Here is a 23,473-nt window from a genome sequence, read left to right on the forward strand (position 1 = left end):
TATCTCCTTCATTTCTGAAACCCCGCACTCAAGGACTACTGCCAGTGAGAATGTCACATATCAGTATTTCCCTTCTAATCACTTCCCTGGTATTCAAGTGCAAACCCCACATCACAATTTCAATTACCTAAATATGTATGCATATGAATGCAGGTGCTAACAGCAAAATGTTTTATGTTAGTATTTGCAGGGTCTTTCTTAACAGCGTAGCCCAGGCACCAATTAATGTCTGTGTCCTGTTGCGTCTGGCCACGACTCCGTTGGACAGCCCGGCAGGGGCTGGATGACAGTTCTGAAAGCGGATAGTGAGTGGGGCCTATTGTGCTGGAGGTCTCCCCACTGAGGGAGGGCATCTGGGCCTTTCAGCTTTTACAGTTGAAATGGGCCCCCAAGCAGCTGCCCCCATGTTGGCAGTATTATGACACAGAAACCTACTGATAATCTGCAGCTTTTAACCACCTTGCTGCATTATTTTGACTTTATTATTGATTTAAGCACTCCATAGGTGCCTTGGCCTTTTTTCCAATCTGTAATGTAAGGGGTGCCCCACAAACATCAAAAAGAAATGGGCTCCCACCAGCCCTGACATATCTTCCGCCAGCCCTTCTCCCACGTCCCTCCCAATTCCCTGAGCCCATCTAGGAAGCTGAATAGCTATTGCACCTTCCCTTTGGCCATTGTCGCACCTTTCACCCCAATTCAGAGGTTGTTTACTTTCATAATGCTGTGCTATTCTCGGGAGAGGTGGGCCATCTAAAAGCTGAGAACAGAAGTTAAGACTTTGGCTTTATCAAAGTGAGTCTGTTGATATCGCGTAAATAGGCTTTTGTGCTCTGCATGTTTGATGCTTATGCCGCTCCTTAATGAGTGCTATGTGCTGGTGACACATCGAAAGAGGCCATCTGCCTCGAAGTAGGAGGGCTTCAGCCCTCCCCAGCCAAGGGCTGGCACCGTCCATGCATCCGGGTCGAGCCAACAAAGCCCAAAATTTAAGGAGGGAGCTAGAGCCCAACCTGCTCAAATGTGTTGCTCCACTGCATGGATTCCTTTTGGTTAGGTTATTAGGTGTGCCACCAATAAGCCAAAGCTATTGCTTTAGCGAACAAATAGTGGTGGAAATAGACTTTTTTTACTGTGGCATCCGTCCTACCGCAGTGAAAGGACAGCGATGGTAGGATTAGGAGGGTGTAAGGCAGGTATTGTAGTCACCCCCATGAACATAATGCCTGTAATACTGAGATCCTTCTCATTGGGACCCCTGCGCCGGCTTTCCCCCCTCTCATTCTGGCCGCCCTCCTTGGGCCCTCTTCCTTTGCCTTCCTATGAGGCAAAAAACATTGATGTCATCTTCGACTCCACTCCCCACTCCCCTACCGCTCGCAGGCACTTCTCCCTCTCGATACCCCTTGCACTGTAGTGCCGTCGCACTTGCCCGATCTGAATGTCACAAGGCCTAGTAAGATCATTTGTATTGTCCTCCCTTTGTCTTCCCTTGTCTTGTCATGCCTAGAAACACTTGTGTACAGGCGTGTTATAAATGACGTATGCCATATAATAACATTTACCTCTTCCCCTCAGAGGATTTATCATCACAAAGTTCAAAATCTGCACCCCTTTTAAACCTAAAAAATGCACGTCAATATTTCCAGTACAGTGCAACATTGACAAGGGATTTCACAGGGCTCCTGCTCAGACCTTCCAGTGGTCTTGGGGGGGGGGAAGTGCATCACTTTCGAACCTAGCGACCACAGTTCAAAGCCCTGCCCAACATAGTTTAGAGCATGAACACACCACAGCATTCTAAAATAAACATATAGTGCACATAGATTTCCCAGGATTGTGGAGCTGGATCTGAGATCCTGGGAGTAATATTTTGCCAAATGCCAGTCCTGATGACAGCATTGAGAACAGATAGGGAGAAATAGCAGATGAGGAGGGACACAAAGCTTGTAGATGTTGTTTAGTTATTTGCCCATCCAATGACTTTTCATGGCCATGCTAATCCCTATGGCAATTCACACCCAGTTCCTGCTCTTCCCACCCAGAAAATGTCCTTATTGGAACTCTTTGAGCCAGCTTTAATCAAGCCTTGCCATCAAACTTTGCCCTGACAGTGTCTGTGGGTGTTTTCTCAAAGGAGTCTTCTGAGAGTTAATGACTTAGTTGGAGTTGTAAGCACAGTACCAGTGTAATGCAAATGTCTTGACCAGGTCTGACTTCAGTGACTCTATTTAAAAGCACCCTGCGTGTCTTTTACTGAAGTCCTGTTAAAAATAAGCACTGACAAAGCCAACGGTTTTGGCTTGTGTATAATATTGGGCACTGCTGTTAGATGCTCAGGTACTCAAACCATTTTGCACCTGCTAACATCAATGGTTAGTAAATACCAATACAGCAGTGCCTTTCCCATTCCTACACGAAAGCCCAAACTGTTAGCATTGCCAATGCTTGTTTTTCCTTACTCTTGATGCACAGGACTATACATCAAGGTTAAAAAAAAAATACTATTTGGCTAAACTGGCCCACCTTGAATTTAGGCCAGTCTGGGCAGTAATAACACTTATGGTGCACAGTCAGCCTCGACATACTTTCTGCGGCATGGCATTCTTACAGGCTGGGAATCTGTACATGCTAATAATGGTATATATTGGTGCAGCCTGCATGGACATACATGGGAGCAACAAGCATGAATATATTTCTGTACTAATATATGTTGTGTGCAAAGGCGGCAGGAAATGCATTGGAAAATGTTCCTGTGCACGGTTGATGACTTGCAACTATTAGGTTTTTCCATGTGCTACCATACAAAACCAATTACAGACTGTATGGATTTCTACCCAATTTTGCAAAGAAAGTGCTGTAAAATGCATAATGTTAATCCAATGTTTCAAACCTTTTCTTGGGAGTTAGAAACCCCCTCAAGCAACCCTTGTTTGGTTTGGGCTCCCTCCCTGTGCTCTGTCGATCCTGCATAATTGGCTTTAACATTTAAGCCTCTTCAGTTCAGAAATTCACTAGCCTCCACTGTACATCATGTTATCTGACTGCCACTGTGGATGATGTGTGTTTTAATGTGCACACAGGGACAGGGTGCTTCTTGATGCTGGCATCACGCACCACATGCCGTCATGCCACCCTGTATATATATATATATGTATGCATATGATACAAAAGCTAGTCTGACATAAACCTTTCTTCAGTAGAGAAATCTAACTTTGCTGTAGTTCATGATTTGCAGTTGTAGAAATAAACCATATTTGGGATCCTGCACACAAACTCAAGGGGAGATTTCTCGAGTCTCCTGTTTGCAAAAAATCATAAGAGGGCCTCACCAAATGTTTTGCCCCGGGCCTCACCCCATCTTGTGACAGACCTGGTGCCAAGAAGCACAGCTCTCAACTGACACGCTTTTCGCGGTTGGGAGACGCTTTGCAAACAGCTGAGTCACCCACCAAGTCCACTATACGCCCAATCACTTCAATGGGCTCTCACCCGGCCCAAAAGAAATCGGGTATAGTCGCCCGTCTTGGTGACCCAAACGGTTGAGAGCTTGGAGTCGGTGCTTTCAGGGTCCTGGCGCTGTCATGTTAATGCTAGCACTGCAGGCTGGCACGGATGTCTCCTAGGATTCCCGTCGCTACCCCGCCCGGCTGCTGCTCACTACAAACACAGAACTGCCGCCCTTCTACAGCGCACCTCACACAGCAGCAGGCACTGTGCCCACGGCTTCCTGAAGGGGCGGGATGAACCGGCCTCTTTTAAAGGCGGAGCTCCGGGCTTGTCATCTATGCAGGGGAAGCAGCACGGTTCGGAGTCGGACACACAGACAGAGCATTTAGAACACGGGGAGGAAGCAGGGCGAGTCAGGGCGGCTGAGGTGCAGAGGGCGAGAGGGCCCTGGAGAGAGACAGGGCGAGACACTGCGGTATTGAGGCCAGTGAGACTGAGGGAGCCTCTCAGGCGCAAGCAAGAGAGAGACATTGACAACCCCCATAGGAGAAAGAGGTGCAGAGCAGGAACGTCGCGAGAGAGAGCAGGAGGCGAGGGGGCAGCCGAGCACAGGGGACGGAATATAGAGCAACAGGGCCCGGGTAAGAAGGAAGGCGAGAAGGGTCAAGAGAGGGAAGGATGCAAACAAGGAGCCCCTGATAGGAGAGAGACAGAGAGGGGGGCAGAGAGAGACAAGGGCACAGAGACACAGAGACAGGCACAGGCATATACACAGAGGGGGAGAAACCAAGGGAAGAGGAGGCACAGTGAGAGGGGCATAGGTGGAGGAACAAGTGATCAGAAGGCGGGAGAGAGAGAGACTCAGCCTGCTGACCGACAGCCGAGCAGACCATCCGTGCCTGACACCATGAGTGGGAGAGTGGGGGATCTCAGCCCGAAGCAGGCAGAGGCTCTGGCCAAGGTAAGACACCCACCCTTCAGCTTCGTCAGTTAGTGCAAAATCCATCCATTCTTCATGCCTGCCTGGACAGCCATCCACCTTCAGTTCTTACACTCAGTCCGCCTGCCCGTGCACTCATGATTTCATCTATCAGCCCTTCTGACCATTTGTTGACCCTTATATGTCCACTTGTCGGTCTTTATGTCCATGCATAAGCCCTGCCTGTCTATCTCTGTGGTGCCCTCTGTAAATCCATCTGCAGGTGTCTCTTTGCTGAAATGATCTTCCTGTATATACAATTGTCTTTCTATCTTTCATTCTTGTCCATCTGTTGGGTCTAAATATTTGCCCATCCTTCTTTCTTGTGTGACGGTCCATTCTCTAGTCTCTGACAATTCTTCCAACCATTTGCCCATGCATCTGTGAATCCCGTCCATCTGTCCTTCTGATCAAGCCTTCTGTACATTGTTTCCGTCCGTCACACAGTTTGCCATCCATCATTCCATCCAATTCATACATGCATATTTGATTTATTTATTTGTTGGATATTTGTAAGTAAATAAACAAAATATGCATGAAGAGAGACAATCCTCCATCTTTACAAGCAATTCATTTCTCCTTCCTCTGTTACACCCATCCGTTGATGTTTCCTTTGTGTCCTTCAATTCCTTAATTCAGTCCACTCATCTGTCTTCTGTCAGAGGATCTGCTCAGATTTTCTGTCCGTCAGTCCTTCTGTCCAGTTCATCTCTCCAAAAAGACAACAATCCTTTTGAGTCCTTCTAAATCAGGAGAATTCGGACTGTTATTCTTGGCTTCCAAAAATCTATCTCCTCCAACTGGGTTGTGGAGTTCCCCAGGGGTCTCAACATTCACCACTCTTCAATTTGAACCTCTCTGACCCATGCGCCCTTGTCAGAGATTGTGGACTAGGATTCGCCCACTAAAAGACACCAAAAGAAACACCAGCTAACAAGAGGTGAGAAAAACTACTCATAAAGATGTATTGGTCCCGTTTCTTCTTTTCTTGCATACCACAGAAATCAGTCTCCTCTTTGATCCCCAATCTTTCTTTGCCCAACAAACAATATCAAGGAAACGGATACCTGCTATTACACCCAAAAGCAAAACTTTGGGTCTCATTAAAAGTCTGCCGGTCCGGAATTTAGGGTGCTGGTAGCAACTTACCGGCAACCTTTTCCGGACCGGCAGACTACAACTCTGCTTTCCAGGGCCTCTGTGCCCAACAGGCCTGACCTGCCGGGCACAACGGCCACAGAAAGCAGAGTTGTCACAGAAGCAACTGCTGCTGCCAGTGCTTACATTTTCCGCTGCCTGATATCCCGGGCCGCCCAGACTTGTAATGTCCCGGTGGCACCGGGATCTCAGGTTTTGGAAACAGATTTACGGGGTTGGCGGCAACCTGCAGGTAGCACTGGCAGGTTATTGCCAACCTCGTAATGAGGCTCTTTGTCTTGCTGCCAACCATGCCATAAGGGCCGCCCAACACTGTGTCTTCTCTTGGCTGGATTACTGAAAATCACAGTTCCTAGGTCTGTGCCTAAATGACCTGCATGTACTACAATGGGGCCAAACCACGCAACAACATGTCTGAGGCACTGGGACCACATCACACCAACACGTGGACAACTCCACTTGGTTCCAGTTTTATCAGTGTGAACTTAAAATACACTTTGCATTATCATGCAAACATGCTTTTCCTAGCAGACAAACGTCCCCTCAACTAACAAGGCCTCACTATGACTAATAATGCTGTGCTACTTGCTATTCCCAATCACAAACTAGCCCCAGAAAGCACCTGGCATCCCTTTCATTGTAATCAAAAATGAAGTGGCCAAAAGTCACTTGGAGGCCACTGCGCTTTGCAAATTAAATTAAGCGTCACACAGGCAGCGGGCGACAGTGGGTATGGGTACCAGGCCCGAGTACTCCAATTGTACAGTAGATTAATGCATACACAGTCACACTGCGCCAGTTGTAACAATTCTACTGGTGCTTAAGTGGCACTAATTAGTTTATTGGTCTTGAAGTAATATGATAATACAGCCTGACACGTGTTTCGAGCATTGCCTAGCTCTTCATCAGAGGCTTATAAGTAATTGCCAATGTTCCGTCTGATAGATAATTCCAGACTGACAGAAGTTTGCCAGCTGGTGTCCGGTAGGATTACTGAACAACTCTAATCCTTTGCTGTTGCGGTTAATGGCTCGGGAAACTGCTCTTTGCTGTTGAATTCAGGATCTATCCTCAGAAAGCGCCCAGCATCACTTTCATTGTAGCCACCCAAGGAATCTTGAACATGGGGACTGCCACTGGCTGTCTGGCATACTCTTCTTAGTAAAGTACCCAAAATGCACCAATTCAAACAGTCCTTCTCCCCCTTGAACAGTAAGGCATTTCCCACTTCGTGTAGACCACCCTCCAGACCACAGCGCAATGCAACATATCCACCCTCCCATGCCAGCATCTCAAACTCCCATCAGCGGTAGCCACCAGAGTCAATGGTGAATGATCAACAGAGTTGTAGTCAAAGGCATGTGGAGAGCTGCAGGGTGCCGACTCCAAGTTAATATGCCATCTTTCTGTCTCTTGGCCAACTTTCTATTTTCATCCGATCCGTCTGCCTATTGGCTGATCCACCTGCCCCTCTGTATCTATATCATCTAGCCGTTGTTCTTGACCATCAGTCTTTTCCGTCTGCTCTGTCTATCCTGTCTAACTTTTCTGTCTTCTCTTCCCTCTTGCCTGGGCATCTTTCCTGCGTGTCCGTCTGTGTTGTTACTCTGTTGTCAATGTTTCTCCCTCAGGCTACCCATCCAACACTTTCACTCATCTACCCGTCATTCTATCTTTCGTTAGGGCCCTCAATACATCACACAGCAACGGGGGGCTTGAATGCATGCATCCACATCAACGCGTTGTCATACATTTTGGCAGCATTTTCAGCCCACGTCAATGTGTTCACTGACTTGTATATCCTACGTTGTCTCCAGCTTTATCAAGGCTTTCTCAGAACAATACTCGATCTGTGTTTGACCTAAACCCTCTTAAATTCAGAGGCATTTTGCCTCTGCCTCTACTGAGACCGTCTGTTACTTCCAAGCCAGTGGGTCTTATATCGGGGTCTCCTGCTGCTCACTTTTTGTTTTGTGTTTATTCCTTGTAGGTTTTTGACAGTCTGTTTGGTGTAATTTGTAGAGATCGGGTCAATGAGGCACTTATTGTCCTGGCACCGTCTGTGCTTCCTGGGTATCCTTGTGGCTCCGTGGTTCACTATTGCAGTTCTGTGCTGCTGGTCTGCGTGCTGTGAATAGAGTACCTGACATGCTTCAAAGGGCAGTGTACCCAGGTACTGAGTGTGTATGGTACCTGAGCTTTGGTGCTCAGGTCTTGATGTAGGTAGGATACTCTAGGTCTTAGTCAGGGGCCAGGCACCCAGGGTCTTGAGTGGGTGGATATGAGCAGTACTGGAGTGAATAGAGTACCTCACATGCTTCAAATGGCAGTGTACCCAGGTACAGAGTGTGTATGGTACCTGAGCTTTGGTGCTCAGGTCTTGGTGTAGGTAGGATACTCTAGGGCATAGTTAGGGGCCAGAGACCCAGGGTCGTGAGTGGGTGGATATCAGCAGTACTGGAGTGAATACAGTACCTGACATGCTTCAAAGGTGAATGTACCCAGGTACCGAGTGTGTATGGTACCTGAGCTTTGGTGCTCAGGTCTTGGTGTAGGTAGGCTACTCTAGGGCCTAGTTAGGGGCCAGATACCCTGGGTCTTGAGTGGGTGGATATCAGCAGTACTGGAGTACCTGACATGCTTCAAAGGGCAGTGTACCCAGGTACCGAGTGTGTATGGTACCTGAGCTTTGGTGCTTAGGTCTTGGTGTAGGTAGGATACTCTAGGGCCTAGTTAGGGGCCAGATACCCTGGGTCTTGAGTGGGTGGATATCAGCAGTACTGGAGTACCTGCTTCAAAGGGTAGTGTACCCAGGTACTGGTACCTGAGCTTTGGTGCTCAGGTCTTGGTGTAGGTAGGATACTCTAGGGCTTAGTCATGGGCCAGGCACCCAGGGTCTTGAGTGGGCAAATGTTTGTGCACAAAGTACACATGGTCTGTTTGCCATTGGTCTGGAATGTGTAAACTAAACATGCTCTAGGATTGGCTGTCATGGGAGTACCTGGGGCCTTTAAGCGGTGCTTCTTGAGCGTAGAGCAAACTGTATCTGGATTGGGGGGAGGGCCTGCGCGCTGCATACCTGCCAGGGGTTTGCGCGTGTAGTGTATGTTGTCAGTGGGCAGAATACCGATGTCTGTATGCTGCAGGTCGGCAGTGTGTTAAGCACCGTCCTAGGATCTGCAGGTGACACAATACCCCAGGGCTGCATGCCAGGAGTCTGCAGTGTGCGGTATCTGGGATATTTTTGCTTGGGGTCTGGAGTATCTTCTGCGAGGTCTTGCTGGGTAACGCCCTCTCCGAGCCTACGGTATACCTCGCACACATTCTTTCTCCCTGGTACGGCAGGTGTCTGTCGCTCTCACTTTCTTCCAAGACAGGTGCCCCCTCCCTTGCCCCACCCTCTACTGCCTTCCTTGCATCTCCTGCAAGTGCCTGTCATTCTCACGTCTACCCCCTGATCTCTCAGCCTGCCTCTGTCCCTGTGTGTCTTTGATCTCCTCGCAGACTGCCCAGGGGACTGACTTCCTGTGCTCTCCCCTCCCTGCTGCATCGTCTTGGCAAGCTCCACTCACTGCCACGGGGCTTTCTCTGGAGACCTTTGCTTGGATACCAGTACAGGAGTCGCAGCGCGCAGCGGAAGAAGATTCTCGGGCTCTGTGTTTGTAGCTGTGCACAATGAGTACTTGTATAGCATTTAAACCATTATATAGCTACTGCTGTCTCCCGTTTGGCTTCTGTTTGGGTGATGGCATGCCATGTTTAACTTGCTGAAAAGAGTTCAGGTATTGAGGAAACTCTGGTGAAGGGGGCCTGTTTCTACTTGGAGTGTGCTGTGTCCCGAGCCTCTCCATGTTATGTGGAAGTAGACCAGGTTGGCATCATGTGTGGCTGAAGAGGAAATATGTAAGGGGAAAAGACGGGGGCGGGACAGGCAGAAGGACAGTTACTGGCTTCACAGGCGGAAATAAAGATGGCTCTCTCCTGCAGTCTTCGCGTCTGAAATGTCCTGTCCTGGGGGTACCCAGGCCAGGCAGACCAAGGCTGGGGGCAACGAGCAGACCGGCTGAGGGCACCCAGCTGACATACCTCGGCAGGGGGCACCCTGCCAGCCCATGAGCAAACGGGCTCATGACAGACGGCGCCAGCGTTGCCCACCAGGGGTGCCCAGTGCTCAGCAGGGGCTCTGCTGGGCTACACTGGTAGAGTTGCGCCTGGTAGAGTTGCGCAGCAGGGGCTCTACTCATGGGTGTGCCAGCACTCGCGGACAGTGTTGCCCAGCAGGGGCACTGTCCTGGTGGAAGGCCCCGCAGGGCAGGCCCTGCTACGCAGCACCAGCATGGCGCTGGTAAGAACCACACAGCAATACTGAGTCTGTTACTTCGCAGACTAATGAGCGGGAGGCCGCTCATCCCTTTTATTGAACTCCTGTCACGTGGTCACTGCCACGAGACATGAGCAGGAACCCTGGGAGATACCATGCTCCCAGCGGGGGTGACACATTACAGCGCCCTGTGTTATTTATTGTGGAGCATAACATTGGCGATGAGCAGAGTTTCATGCTCAGATCTGATGTGTGCCCTGAAGCGTTTGCAGCCGCATGAGTGACTCTTCTCGCTCCGCCCGATCGGCTGCTACCCCATTTCACTACGGCCTGGATGTTGGTCTGCCCCCGCACACAGCATTTCGTGACTGGGGGCAGATTATCTGGCTTCCGTGTCTCGCGTTGAGACTAATATCTGCTCCATGTTACAGCACTGCTGTTGAAGATTGGTACCTGCAATATTTGGTGTCCCCCGTCTGTTTGTCTGTCCTGGCACCCAGGCCCTGTATTTTCATAAAGCAGGGTTGCCAGTGGGAATTGAGGGCTGGTGTGTTTGAAACACCACTGCAATGGCTTGTCTTGATCAACCTCGCCTGCAAGGTCCATCATTGAGTGATGCTCACTGGCCTGGGTAGCAGGCCATCTTCATTCCATCTGAAGAACTTTCATCCTCCAGCTCAGCCATTCCATCATCTATGCATGCGAGTGGCTCAACTATGGATAAGCTTCCAGTCGCCCCTCCATTTTGGCACTGTTGACTTCACTAGCTTGGGCCCCATATGGGTATGGTGGGGGGTGGATTCTGACCTATTTTCCATAGCTCTCAACTCACACGCTTTTGGCGGGTGTCACCCGCCTTCTAAACAGCTGACTCACCCGCCAAGCCTCCTGCATGCCCATTCATTTCAATGGGCCTCTCACCCGCCAAAAATAAAATCGGGTGTTTTCACCCGCCTTTGTGACACAAATGGTTGAGAGCTATGTATTTTCTGGCTGCAATGAGTTTATTGGAGAACATGCAAATTTGGCCCTGCTGTCCCATTTGATGGGTCCGGCTGTCCATAACATTGTCTTAGAGATTCCAGAAGATACAATACTACATATGTTGATCTGAAGGCAAGCCTGGAAGCTTAATTTTTAGAAAATGTTTCATCATGAGCATCACATCTTCTACACCATGACACATGCAATCCGCAAAAACAATAGTTAATTTCATAATGCGACGCCAAGTGTTCACTAAAGACTGCGGCTTTCATCTGCACTCCAGTGAAGAATTTTAAAAATTACAGGCCACCTCTATTTGTAAATCTTACTGAATTCAAAGAAGACTGCTACAGAAACCGTGCACCTTGGGTGAAACTGACCACAGCCTGAACCACTGTGGTGACTGACCAGGGCCATCTAAGCACTTTTGGGGCCCTGGGCACAGACATCTTTGGGACCCCCCTCCACCAAACCATAGGAACAGGAATATCTGTTCACCTCCCTTTGTCGCGATCACAACCAATAGGTAAGCATGCTTACTCCCTTTAAGTCCCCTTGCCCTCTTCATTCTTGCTCTAATCAGAATGATAAACAATAACTGCTGAACCCATATGCATGCATTAGTAATGGCCGAACCCCAAACCCTCACCCATAATGATAGGCTCACAACTTGTATCCAGTGTTGGCAATAAAAGGCTGTAGGATTTTATTGTACAGATATGGGATATGGCAATAACAATAACACGTATCATGATGGTATCATACTTTTGGGAACCGGGTCCAGAGGTTACCCCTTGGACCCGTGCCGCCTTCTTGTGTCCCACGACTTGTTGTGGGCACTGTACAGTGCCTTGTACTTCTTTTTGTTCTTCTCCCCTTTTTGTAGGGTGGGCGGGTTCTGTGGTAAAGAAGCAAGAAGATTTGGAAGACACTGAGTAAACAGTGAACCTCCTGTTTGCTTGGGTCCCCGTTCAGGGTCCACAAACAGATTGTGTTTACTCTGAGCATGCTGCTCTCATTTACAGGACCCAGAGAGGCCCTGGGTCTTTTTTGTGTATGTGGTGGGGGCTGCTGTTGTCGCAGCCCCCGGCCGGATAGCCGACTGTCTGACCCCCTGGTGGGGGCAGATCTGTTGAACCTGGGCCCTGCCTGACGGTTGTTTTCCTTAATGGCGCTTAGCACCTTGCTGTTTGGAGGAAGGGTGCGATGACTGTTCGCACCTTAGCCTTCCATGGCTTTTGTGCTGCGGATACTGGGTGTCTCCGTAGCTGGGGGGAGGAGAGGAGCAGGCACGGGGAGGTTGGGGCTGCCCCTCTCCCAGCTGCCGATGGTAACAGCAGTTACCCTGCCTCGCTTGTGGGATGCCCATGCAGCATTGCCCATAACTGCTGAACCCATATGCATGCATTAGTAATAGCCGAACCCCAAACCCTCACCCATAATGATAGGCTCACAACTTGTATCAAGTGTTGGCAATAAAAGAAAAGGCCGTAGGATTTTATTGTACAGATATGGGTTATGGCAATAACAATATCACATATAATGGTATCATACTTTTGGGCACCGGGTCCTGAGGTTACCCCCTCGGACCCGTGCCGCCACACACGGGCAGGTTGCCGGCTGAACGTGTTGCCCCAAGAGTATGCCCTAGAGACAGCCCCTGTGAGCAAGTGTTGTATTTATTTCCCGAAAGAAATGCTCCATGCCCTGGCTAGACAGATGGGTGCCGTCGTGGAGAAAAAGGTCTGGGTTGCCTAGTGTAATGGCTGGGTGTTTTATGAAACCCAGTCCTCTTATCATACAGAATCTCTCTACCGTCCTGTTCAGTTTTCTTCTGGATATGTCTATAGATTTGTAGCAGTTGGCCCCTACCCATTTCTTTCTTGGTAAAATGGCTGAGAAGTATATTTCAGTACCCCTCCAGTTGTGCAAAATGCCTGCTAGGGAGGAGCAGATTTCTTCGCATAGGATGCGTCTAGCTGTGTTGACTAGGTCATTGTCCCCTAGATGGATGATCAGGAATTCTGGGGGGTCCCTGTATGCCACCAGTTCTGCTAGTGTTTCATGGATGTCAGCCCAGCGTAGGCCTCTGTATCCCCACCATGAAGTAATGGTGTTTCTGAAAGGTGGCCCTTCTTTGGTCTCTTCTGCCCATCTGCCTGTCCTGAAAACAAATGAGTGGCCAACTATCCATGCTGATCCGAGTGTGGTCCTCAATTCGCCTGTTGTTTCTGTGGTAGTGCGAGGTAGGGAAAAGAAAGAACATTTTAGGGCGGATGGCTATATCAATTTTGGTCTGATATATCTTTTATAACAGTCTGACTTCCATCCCCCTATGTTTTTTAGTAGTTGCGGTGCTAAACCTCCTTGCCATGCTCAGTGGCGGCACCTATCCTGAAGAATGAGTGCCGAAATGTTTGGGATCCCACCCTGCTCTGCTGATTGCCTTTATCAGCACTCCTTTAAATTGGTAACGGCTTAGGGCCGATGCATCCTTGTGGATTAAAAAACTCCCCCCTACTTTGGGTCGCTGTGCGTAATAGAGGTTGGTGATGCAAACCGGGCAGTTTGTTGCCTCATCGATGCAACAAATATTGATGGTTCTTTTTGCACCCGTTTTCGACTGTTGCATTTCTATGTTAACACTCTCCTGTCTCACCCTGATTTCCATGACGCCCAGGCTGTTTGTGGCCTTGGTGCTGGAAGCGATAAGTTCTCCTACCCTGAAAGCCCCGAAGTAGGCTAGGAAAAAGGCTGTTTTAAATAACATTATCTCGTATGGGTGCCAACATATGGCTTCCAAATGGCTTGCTATCTGCACCAGTTTGCTGAAATCAAGGGGTCGGCGGGTGTCCACTTGTGGACCCTCTATTCTGCCCCATCCCTTCATTGCATAAGAGATTGATTGATTGATTTATTTATTTATATAACGCTTTATACCAAGGCGCTGTACAGTGGAACAACAAAATACAAAATAACAACATTTAACAATGAGAGCAAAATTTACATCATGAATCATTCAACAAAACAGTGCAAAGAGCAATTAACTTAGGTGGGGGTGGAAAGGGGAGAGGGAAGAGGTGGGGGGAGTAGGAGATGAACAGGGCGAGGGAGAATGGAAGGGGAAATGAGAGGGGAGAGAGGAATCAGATGAGGGTAAGAAGAGGTGGGGGTGGGGGGGAAGTGAAGAGGGCACCGGAGAAGTTTTCAAGGAGGAGAATGGAGGAGGAGGGATTTAAGGGAAATGCGAAATGAGGTGAAGGTTGTGGTAGAGCGGATTGTAAGAGGGAGCGAGTTCCAATGCAGGGGTGCAAGGAGTTGGAATGAGCGGAAACGGGAGGAAGCGCAAGGGGAAGGAGGAACAGTGAGAAGGAAATGGTCAGTGGAGCGAAGGGAGCGGGAGGGGGAGTAGAAGGAGAGAAGGGAGGAGAGATAAGGAGGAGCAAGACCATGGAGGGATTTGAAGACAAGGCAGAGAAAGTAGAACTTTAGTTGTGAGTGGAAAGGTAGCCAGCCAAGGTGAGAGAGCGAGGAAGAGATGGAGTCACGGGAGGTAAGGAGACAAAGGGTACGGACAGCAGAGTGGTATATGGATTTTAGAGGGGTAAGCTGAGATGCGGATAGTCCAAAGTTTAGAGAGGAGCAGTAGAAGAGGCGGGAAAAGATGAGAGAGGAAATTAGGAGTTTGGTGGCGTGGAATGTGAGGGAGGGACGGATTTTGTGTATATTGTAGAGGTGGTATTGGCAGGAGCGGGAGGTGAGTGAAATGTGTTGTGAGAAGGTGAGAGAGGAGTCAAAGAGAACGCCTAGATTACGAGCTTGGGGGGAGATAGGGAGATTGGAGGGAGGAAAGTGAATGAAAGGAAGAGGGGAGGGAGGGGGAAGAGAGTTAGAGGGGAAGAAAAGGACTTCGGTTTTATCGGTGTTAAGAGAGAGAAAGCGGGTGGACATCCAGTTCTTGATAGCAGTGAGACAGGAGGAGAGTTTAATGTGGAGGTCAGGCGAGAAGGAGGAGAAAGAAAGAAAGAGTTGAGTATTGTCAGCATAAAAGTGGTGAGAAATGCCAAACGAAGAGATGACAGGGGCAATGAGAGAGGTGTAAAGAGAGAAAAGGAAAGGACCAAGTACAGAGCCTTGAGGAACACCGTAGTTAAGAGGGAAGGAAGGAGAGGACTGGCCTCCCCACAATGCAGCAAAGGAACGGGAGGAGAGGTAGGAGGATAGCCATTTTAGAACAGGGCCGTTAAACCCGAAGGAGGAAAGAGTATGAAGCAGGAGTGGGTGATCGACAGTGTCAAACGCTGCAGAGAGATCAAGTAGAATAAGGATAGAGGATTGCTTAGCATGTCGAGCAGAGAGGAGTGAGTTAAGGATAGAGGTGAGAGCAGTTTCAGTGGAATGTTTGGGACGGAAGCCAGATTGGAAGGGAGGAAGGAGAGAGGAAGAAGTAACGAAGGATGAGAGTTGAGAGTAGGCAAGGCGCTCAAGAAGCTTAGAGAGGAAAGGTAGAAGAGAAATAGGTCTGTAGTTAGCAGTGAGCAGTGGATCAGCAGAGGGCTTCTTTAGAATAGGAATAATCGTTGCATGTTTGAACGCAGAGGGAAAGATTGATGAGGAGAGGCAAGAGTTGAAGATGGTGGTAAGGTAAGGGATAAGAAGAGGGTAGATCTTGGGGATAAGAACGGAGGGGAGAGGGTCAGAGGGGGCGGACGTGGGGTGGGCTTTGGAAAGAAGGGAGGAGACTTCAGAAGGGGAAACAGGAGAGAAGATGGACATAGTAGACGAGGGAGGAGAGGAGGGAGGAGGAGAGGGGGAGTCAGAAAGGGAGTTAATTTTTTGCTGGAGAGTGAGGATTTTGGAGGAGAAGAAGTTGGCAAAGTCAGAAGGAGAGAGTGTGGAATTGGTTGAGGGATCAGGCGTAGGAGGAGAGAGAAGACGGGAGAGAGTTTGGAAAATCCGACGAGGGTGGGAGGCTTGAGACTGGAGAAGGTTAGAGTAGTAGGAGGATTTGGCTGCTGCAAGACAGGAGTTGTAAAGTGCATGGTAAGAAAAGTAAGAGGTTTGATTAGATAGCGAGGGAGATTTGAGCCAGAGTCTTTCTAACCGCCGGAGAAGGCGCCGCATAGAAGAGAGATGAGAGGTAAGCCAGGGTTGAGAAGGCTTCTGAGTAGGACGAAAGAGAGAAAGAGGGTAGAGTTGATCTAGGGCAGTGGAGATGGAAGAGGATAGGGAAGAGAGAGCATCATCTGCAGAGAGTAGAGCAAAATCATGGGGAGATGGAAGAGAAGCTGAACAGGTGTCAGAAAAGAGGGTAGCATCGAAGTCCCGAAGGTCACGACGCGAGTAAATTGGAGGGGAGGGATTAGCAGTAGTGGAGTGTGAAAGAGGGGATAGGGAGAATGTGAGTAAGGCATGGTCTGAGAGATAAACAGGAAGAGACCGGGGAGGAGGGATATGAGGAATTGAAGATGAGGTCAAGAGTGGAGCCAGAGGAGTGAGTGGGGGAAGAGGGAAAGGGGGAGAGGAGGTAGGAGTGGAGGATGGAAAGGAGGGGGGAAGATTGAGGAGGAGGAGGAAGATGGATATTAAAGTCACCAAGTACAGTAAGAGGAGAGGGGGAGGGAGAGATAAGTGAGAGGAGGTGATCAAGGTCTTCATAGAAGGAAGAAAGAGGGCCAGGGGGGCGATAAATGATCAGGAAGGAGATAGGGTGAGGAGAGGAGAAAGACTTGTACAGGAATTCAAAGGAAGGGAAAGAGGGGAGAATTGGAGAAGAAGAGGAGGAGATATATTTGGTGTGGTACAGGAGACCAACGCCTCCACCACGGCCAGAAGGGCGGGGGGTGTGAATGAAGGAGGAAGAAGAGGTTGTCAAGGAGGCGGGGACAGAGGTGTTGTGGGGGGGAATCCAGGTTTCAGTAAGACAGAGGAAATGAAGGTTGAGGCGAAAGAATAAATCAAGGGTAGGTGCAGTTTTATTACAGATGGATCTGGCGTTCCAGAGAGCAGTGTTCAAGAGGGCAGAGTGGTTGGTAGTGGGGGGGTAGAGAAGGTTAGGGCGGTTAGTGAAGGAAGGAGGGTTACTGGAGGGGTAGGGGTGATGATGGTGAAGAGGATTGGGCATCTGGACTAGGAGGAGAGAGGAGAAAAGGAGGGAAAGGGGAAGGTGGAAGGGTGGAGAGAGGGGGGAGAGTGAAGCAGAAGGGGGTTATGGAGGATCGCATACCAATGGACGTGGAGAAGGACAAGTAGAGAAGAGCTGCAGTTGTAGGAATTAGGAATGTGTGAGGTAGAGACCAGTGTGACAGTTACAGAAGGGGGGGCGGTGGGCACTATAGGAGTAGAAGGGGGGAGTGGAAAATGACAGGAGGGGGTTACTTGGAATAGAAGTTGGAGTAGTCCATGCACAGGATGGTGCTAAAGGTGGGCTCGGGACCAGTGATGAGAGGTAGCCCGGAAGGAGCTGAAAGCGTCAGAGGGATCAGGCACTAGAGACTGCAGTTGGAGGGGTCTAGGTGCTTGAGGCAGGAAAATGGGGTGGAAATATTGGGTTGCTCCCAGGTGGTAGCGGGACCAGTGTTGAGAGATGACCTGCAGGAACCGCTAGAGTCAGAGGGAGTAGGTACTCGCAGATGGGGTTGGAGGAGACCAAGCACGTTGTTGAGTGAACCTTCAGGCGGGCTGGACCGTTGTAAGTGGCACCAGGGTAGTATGGAGGAATGCCAAGCTGATCCGACCCACAGGGACTGCAGGTTCACTGATTGATAAGGTGGCTTAAGCTGGAAGCAGCGTTCAGTCCGACAGTACCTCTACCTCACAGTACCTCACAGGAGGCAGGCTGGAACCACACTTGTGCGAGGAGGGGTGGCAGAGGACAAGAAGAAAATGGTTGGATTCGGGGCATTGTGAGATGGCGATGAAGGGGAGGGATCAGGTGCCGGAGAGGTGGTTAATGGAGGCGCCTCAAAACTGGTCAGGGGCACACAGAGTCACCTCGTTTCTGACAGGGCACGGGAAGGGTGAGATGCAGATGGCGGTCTCCGGAGGTCCAATTCCGATTGTACGGTTGGCTGCAGGCTCATCTGGACCCCATGTGTAGCAGAAGGGGTTCCGTAGGCAGCGTGGAGTGAAGAGACGGCTGTAGATCCACCCGGACCCCGTGTGTTGCATAAGGGGCTCCGGAGGCAGCATGGAGAGAAGAGGCGGCTGTGGATTCGCCCGGGCCCCGTGTGTTGCAGAGGGGTTCGAACCCCGTGTGTTGCAGAGGTGGCTGCATATTCACTCAAATCCCATGTGTTGCAGAGGGGGCTCTGGAGGCAGCGTGGAGAGAAAAGGCAGCTGCGGATTCACCCGGACCCCGAGTGTTGCAGAGGGGCTCCGGGGGCAGGATGGAGTGAGGAGGCAGCTGTAGACTCACCCGGACCCGGCTGCGGATTCACCCGGGCCCCCAGTGTTGCAGAGGGGCTCCGGGGGCAGGATGGAGTGAGGAGGCAGCTGTAGACTTGCCCGGACCCTATGTATTGAGGAAGGGGCTCCGAGGGCAGCGTAGACTGGAAAGGCGGCCGTAGACACGCTCGGGCCCCGTGATTTCTAGAAGGGGCTCCGGTGGCAGCGTGGAGAGATGGGGCTTCAGGAGGAACCACCCGGACTCTGCTCCAGACCGATGCTGACCCGCCCAGGCCCCGGCTGATGAAGAGAGGGCTCCAGGGGCTGAGACAAGGCCTCAAGAGGTCCTGATGGCGGCTCCACGGACGGGTGCAGACCGATGCAGAGTCACCCAGGCTCCGGCTGGTGGGGAGAGGGCGCCAGGGGCTGAGATGAGGCCCCAAGAGGTCCCGATGGCGGCTGCACAGATGGGTGCAGTCCGATGCTGACTCACCCAGGCTCCAGCTGGTGAAGAAAGGGCTCCAGGGGCCGAGATGAGGCCCCAAGAGGTCTGGATGGCGGCTCCACGGACAGGCGTAGACCGACGCTGACCCACCCAGGCTCTGGCTGGCGAAGAGAGGGCTCCAGGGGCTGAGACGAGGCCCCAAGAGGTCCCGATGGCGGCTCCACGGATGGGTGCAGATTCACTCGGATCCCGTAAAATGAGGAAGAGGCTCCAGAGGCCGCGCGAGGCGCGAAGTCCAGCAAAAAAGGTGCCTGGTGTGGAGATTCCGGGAGTTGGAGCTGGCGCCAGGCGTGTCGCGCCAGGAGGGGAGGACTGCTGTTCTGGATGTCCGTAGGGCGGGAAGGATTTCGCAGCGCTGGCTGATGGCAGAGCAGGAGAATGCTGCACCAAGACTCGACTCAGAGAGCACACAAGGCGAATCCGAATTCCGCTGGAAATGCCGTCGGAGGAGCCCCAGTAGGTAAGGAACTGGAACGGAGGAAGGAGAGGGTTAGAATTGCTGTTTAAATTGTTTTAATTTTGTAATGATTCAGCCTGAGTGAAGGAGACGCTGGCTCAGGCAGCCATGCTCACTCGCCCCCTGGTGGTGATGTGGGCGTTCTGGGTGGGGTCTGAATCGCCCCGTATTTTTGTAAAATATGAAATTGCCACCCGGTGTCTTTTAGCCCAATCCCTTTTGAAACCTTGTTCCTGGGCCCATTTTAAAAATACTTCTATATCTTTAATCGTTATTAGTTCTACGTGGTTTACACCCGTGGCCTTAAATACTGTTTGCAAACACTTACTGTACTGTGTTGCAGTGGTGCTTACCACCGCCCTCACTGCCATCTCCGTTAGGAAGCCTGTGAGGTTGTTGGCACCCGTTGTTGATGTGCCTGATTCTTGTTGGGCATCCCGGCCTGGGCTCTCTGGTGCTGGCGTTGATGCCAATGTGTTGCTGGCACCCCTTTTAGAGGTGCCTGCTTTGTATTGGTCATCCCGGCCTGCACTCTCTGGTGCTGGCGTTGATGCCAATGTGTTGTTGGCACCTGTTTTAGAGGTGCCTGCTTTGTATTGGTCATCCCGGCCTGCACTCTCTGGTGCTGGCGTTGATGCCGTTATTCTTGTCTTCCCATTATTGCCCAGCATTCTGCTGGTATTGGCGTCATCTGTTCTTGGGCGTGCGGCGCTAGCTCTCGGAATCTTGTTCACTGGAAACGAGATAAGGCATCAGCAATGTTATTATCTGCCCCTGAAATGTGCTTTGCTTTGAGTACAACGTTTACTTGTAGTGTGACTGTCGTAATGGCTCGTAATACTTTTAGTACTAGAGGGCATTTCGTAGACCTTCTGTTTGTGGAGCCCACTACAGCCATGTTATCGCACCAGATCAAAAGTTCCGTATTCGCTAGTCGCCTGCCCCAGATGTGTAATGTTAGCCAGACGGGGAATATTTCTAGTAGGGTGATGTTTCTTGTCCACCCTGCTGTTTGCCATGAATTGGGCCAGTGTCCTGCCACCCATTCGGAGTCTAGTATGGCTCCAAACCCCTTGCTCCCAGCTGCGTTGGTGTATAGGACCCTGTTTGACCGGGTATTTAAAGGCGTTCGCCAAAGTAAAGACCTGTTGAAATCTCTGAGGAATTTTCCCCATGTTTCCAGATCTTGTTTCACCTCTCTGCCTAGCCGGATATGCAAGTGTGGTTTAGTGAGTGATTTTATTTTGAACTCCAGGCTTCTGGAAAATATCCTTCCTTGAGGTATTATTTTGGATGCGAAATTGAGGCTGCCTGCTAAGGATTGTATTTCCTTTACAGTCCCCTTTTCTCTCATTATCAGGTTTTGTATTTTAGCCAAGAGTTCTGATATTTTTGTTTTGGGGATTCTGCAGAGCCCCTTTGCTGAGTCTATTTCGATGCCCAGAAAAATTATGTTTGTGTCTAGTTTGGTGGTTTTTCCCCTTGCTAGGGGAACTCCCCACTGTGCGGCCATGTGCTCCAGTTTTGCTAAAGCCCGGCCGCATTCCTCGGAGTTTGGTGGCCCTATGACCATGAAATCGTCTAGGTAATGCACTATTTTTGTCCCTGGACTCTGCTTTAGGATAGCCCATTGAAAAAAGGAACTGAATTGCTCAAATAGTGCACAGGATACTGTGCACCCCATGGGGAGGCATCTATCTACGTAGAATTTGTTATTAAAAGTGAAACCTAGCCACTGCTGTGACTCTGGGTGGACTGGCAAGAGTCTGAAAGCAGATTCGATGTCCAGCTTAGCCATCAAGGCGTTTCTGCCGCACTCTTGTATGAGCCTCACCGCCTCTTGGAAATGCGTGTAAGATACAGCGGATTCTGTGTGTGGGATGCCGTCGTTTAAAGACTGGCCTTTAGGGTAGGAGAGGTGATGGATTAGTCTAATTTTCCCGGGTTCTTTTTTGGGGACCAGGCATAGTGGAGATATTAAATAGTCCTTTAAAGGCATGACGTCCCAAGGACCTGCTACCCTGCCCAGTTGCAGTTCTTTCTTGATTTTGGTTTCTACTATCTGGGGGTTGTCCCTGGCTGACTTTAGGTTCATCGGGATGTATTGTGACCCAGTGCCCTTAAATGGGATGAAAAAACCTTTGGTGAAACCCTGCCATAGTAACCTGCTGGTTTCCCTGTCTGGGTAGCTGTTTAGGGTGTCCCTAAAATTGCCCGGATTGATGGGCATTCGTCCTGGTTCTAAAATTGGGATATCATTCTTTCTTGGCTGGTAGTCTGGTGCAGTTGCTTGCTGCATGGTCGCCGTTGCAGTTTGTGCAGGCGTGTTTGTACCAGCATTCTTTGCCCCATGTACACTGGTTTTTTCCAAAATTTCTGCATGGGATGTTGGATTTGACAGCCTGCTGTTTGTTCTGTCTGTGGGCATTATTTTTAGCCGGCCAAGGCTGGTTCCTCCGAAAGGGCTGCTCCCCTTTTTTGGATTTATCATTGTCATGGGATTTGTTTACTTGCGAATTTTTGCTATTTTTTGAAGAAGAATGCATGGTATCTTCTTCCTGGGGAGGTTCGGCGTTGAGGGTGTATAAATCGTTCTGTACTTCATCCCACTCAATGGCCGGCCTTTCTGACATGCTCCTCCTAAATCTGATGTCGTATGCAAGCCATGTCTTCCCCCTCTGTGTTACTTTTACTTCCCTTATTTTATCAACTCATGCCGAGATCTTCTTACCATCCATAGGGAATTTTTCTTCATATATTGTTGCTAAGATGGCAAAGGCCTGTAACCAGTTGTCCCAGTTTTGTTCGACCTGGGCGCGTTTCTGGCAATAGCTTTTTCTTCTATTTTTTTGGGGTCTCTGAAAGCGTCTTTCCCCTTGCGCTGGGCTTCTATTAGGGAAAAGATTTCTATAAATTCTTTGGCCCATATGGCTTCTTTGATTGTGGTATCAATGTTCCATGCCAGGCATCTTTTGTATCTATTTAATATCTCTGTTTGGAAAGATTTCATTTTTTGGTCTAATTGCGCAGTACAGATTGTTACAATGTCAGTTGTGTTGCTGCCGGGTGTCCCTGTCGCGCCCGTGTTGTGTGTGCCTGGGGTTGCCCGTGTTTTAGAGCACCTGCTGAATCTGTTGCTGGAGTTGTGGAGGCTGTTGTATTTATAGCTGTGGGTGCTATTGGCAAATGCTGTACTTGTTGTGGCGGGATTGCTGTAGGTAGTGTTACGGGTGGGTTGACAACTGTTATTGTAGGTTCTATTGCGATGGTAGGGTTTGAGGCCCCAGGTTCCTTTGTGGGCGGTGTCTGTTTCCCCCTTATTTCTACCATTAGTTGCTGTAATTCTGCTACATTCTCACATAGTTTTGAAAATGTTTTGGTACCTTTTCTGGCGCCTTTGGATATTGTTCTCCTTTTTAATGGTGCAAAAACCTCCTCCTGGCTGGGTGGGCTGGTAATTCCTTCCCTGGGTAGGCCGTACATGTTTTCTCTAACCCATGCCCATCCGTAGTGCTCTGCCGCTTCAATGGCTGCTAGCAATTGTGGTGATTTGGGCTTCTGCACCGGTGTTGGGGGTGCCCGTGTTTTCCGTTTGGGCCCCATGTTCTTCTATGCCTGCGTGTCTCCGTAGCAGGGGGGAGGAGAGGAGCAGGCGCGGGGATGTTGGGGCTGCCCCTCTCCCAGCTGCTGATGGTAACAGCAGTTACCCTGCCTCGCTTGTGGGATGCCCATGCAGCAGTGCCCAGTAGCATTTGAAGGCCAACATTAGCAATCTAAGAAGAGGTTATTTCTGTTCTAGTATAGATACAGGATTCTGTTTATCAATAGGATCCAGGAAGATATGCAGCTTGTAGTATTAATGCAGGACCATATGTAAAAGGTGCATGGATCCAAGAATAGACAACTCACATGAGCTGCCTCACAGAATGCAAAAGTGCTCAAACATGGCTAGAATAGACCAATTGGAAGGAGGGAGAATGCTACACACTCCGTAGCATGGATAGTGCATGCATATTAGAAGCTACCAGGAAGATGTCTCTATCCAGACAGACTGAGATTAGAAGTGGGACACGGTTTTCAAATAGTGTTGCCATTAGAGATCAAGGGAACAAGTGCCTGTGGTGTGCAGTATATCAATTCTCACTATTATAGTGGAAGCAACACTATAGCCAGTGAGACCATGACGGAGGCTTTTATGAAGATCATACCTGAAGGGCTGACAATTTTGAAAGG

The 23,473-nt window shown here is 49.9% G+C and overlaps 1 protein-coding gene across 1 annotated transcript in view; it reads left to right on the plus strand.

The window, feature by feature from the left end:
- The first annotated feature begins 3,758 nt into the window (after positions 1-3,758).
- SEC14L2 (SEC14 like lipid binding 2) overlaps positions 3,759-23,473 on the plus strand; it is a 468,884-nt gene continuing 449,169 nt past the window's right edge. The window contains exon 1 of the mRNA XM_069619311.1: positions 3,759-4,411. Coding sequence (XP_069475412.1) covers positions 3,788-4,411 — 624 coding nt within the window. The 5' untranslated portion in view covers positions 3,759-3,787. The remainder of the gene's footprint in view (positions 4,412-23,473) is intronic.

The sequence above is a fragment of the Ambystoma mexicanum genome, chromosome 10 (assembly GCF_040938575.1).
Source record: "Ambystoma mexicanum isolate Mex_15411 chromosome 10, UKY_AmexF1_1, whole genome shotgun sequence".
Taxonomy (NCBI): domain Eukaryota; kingdom Metazoa; phylum Chordata; class Amphibia; order Caudata; family Ambystomatidae; genus Ambystoma; species Ambystoma mexicanum.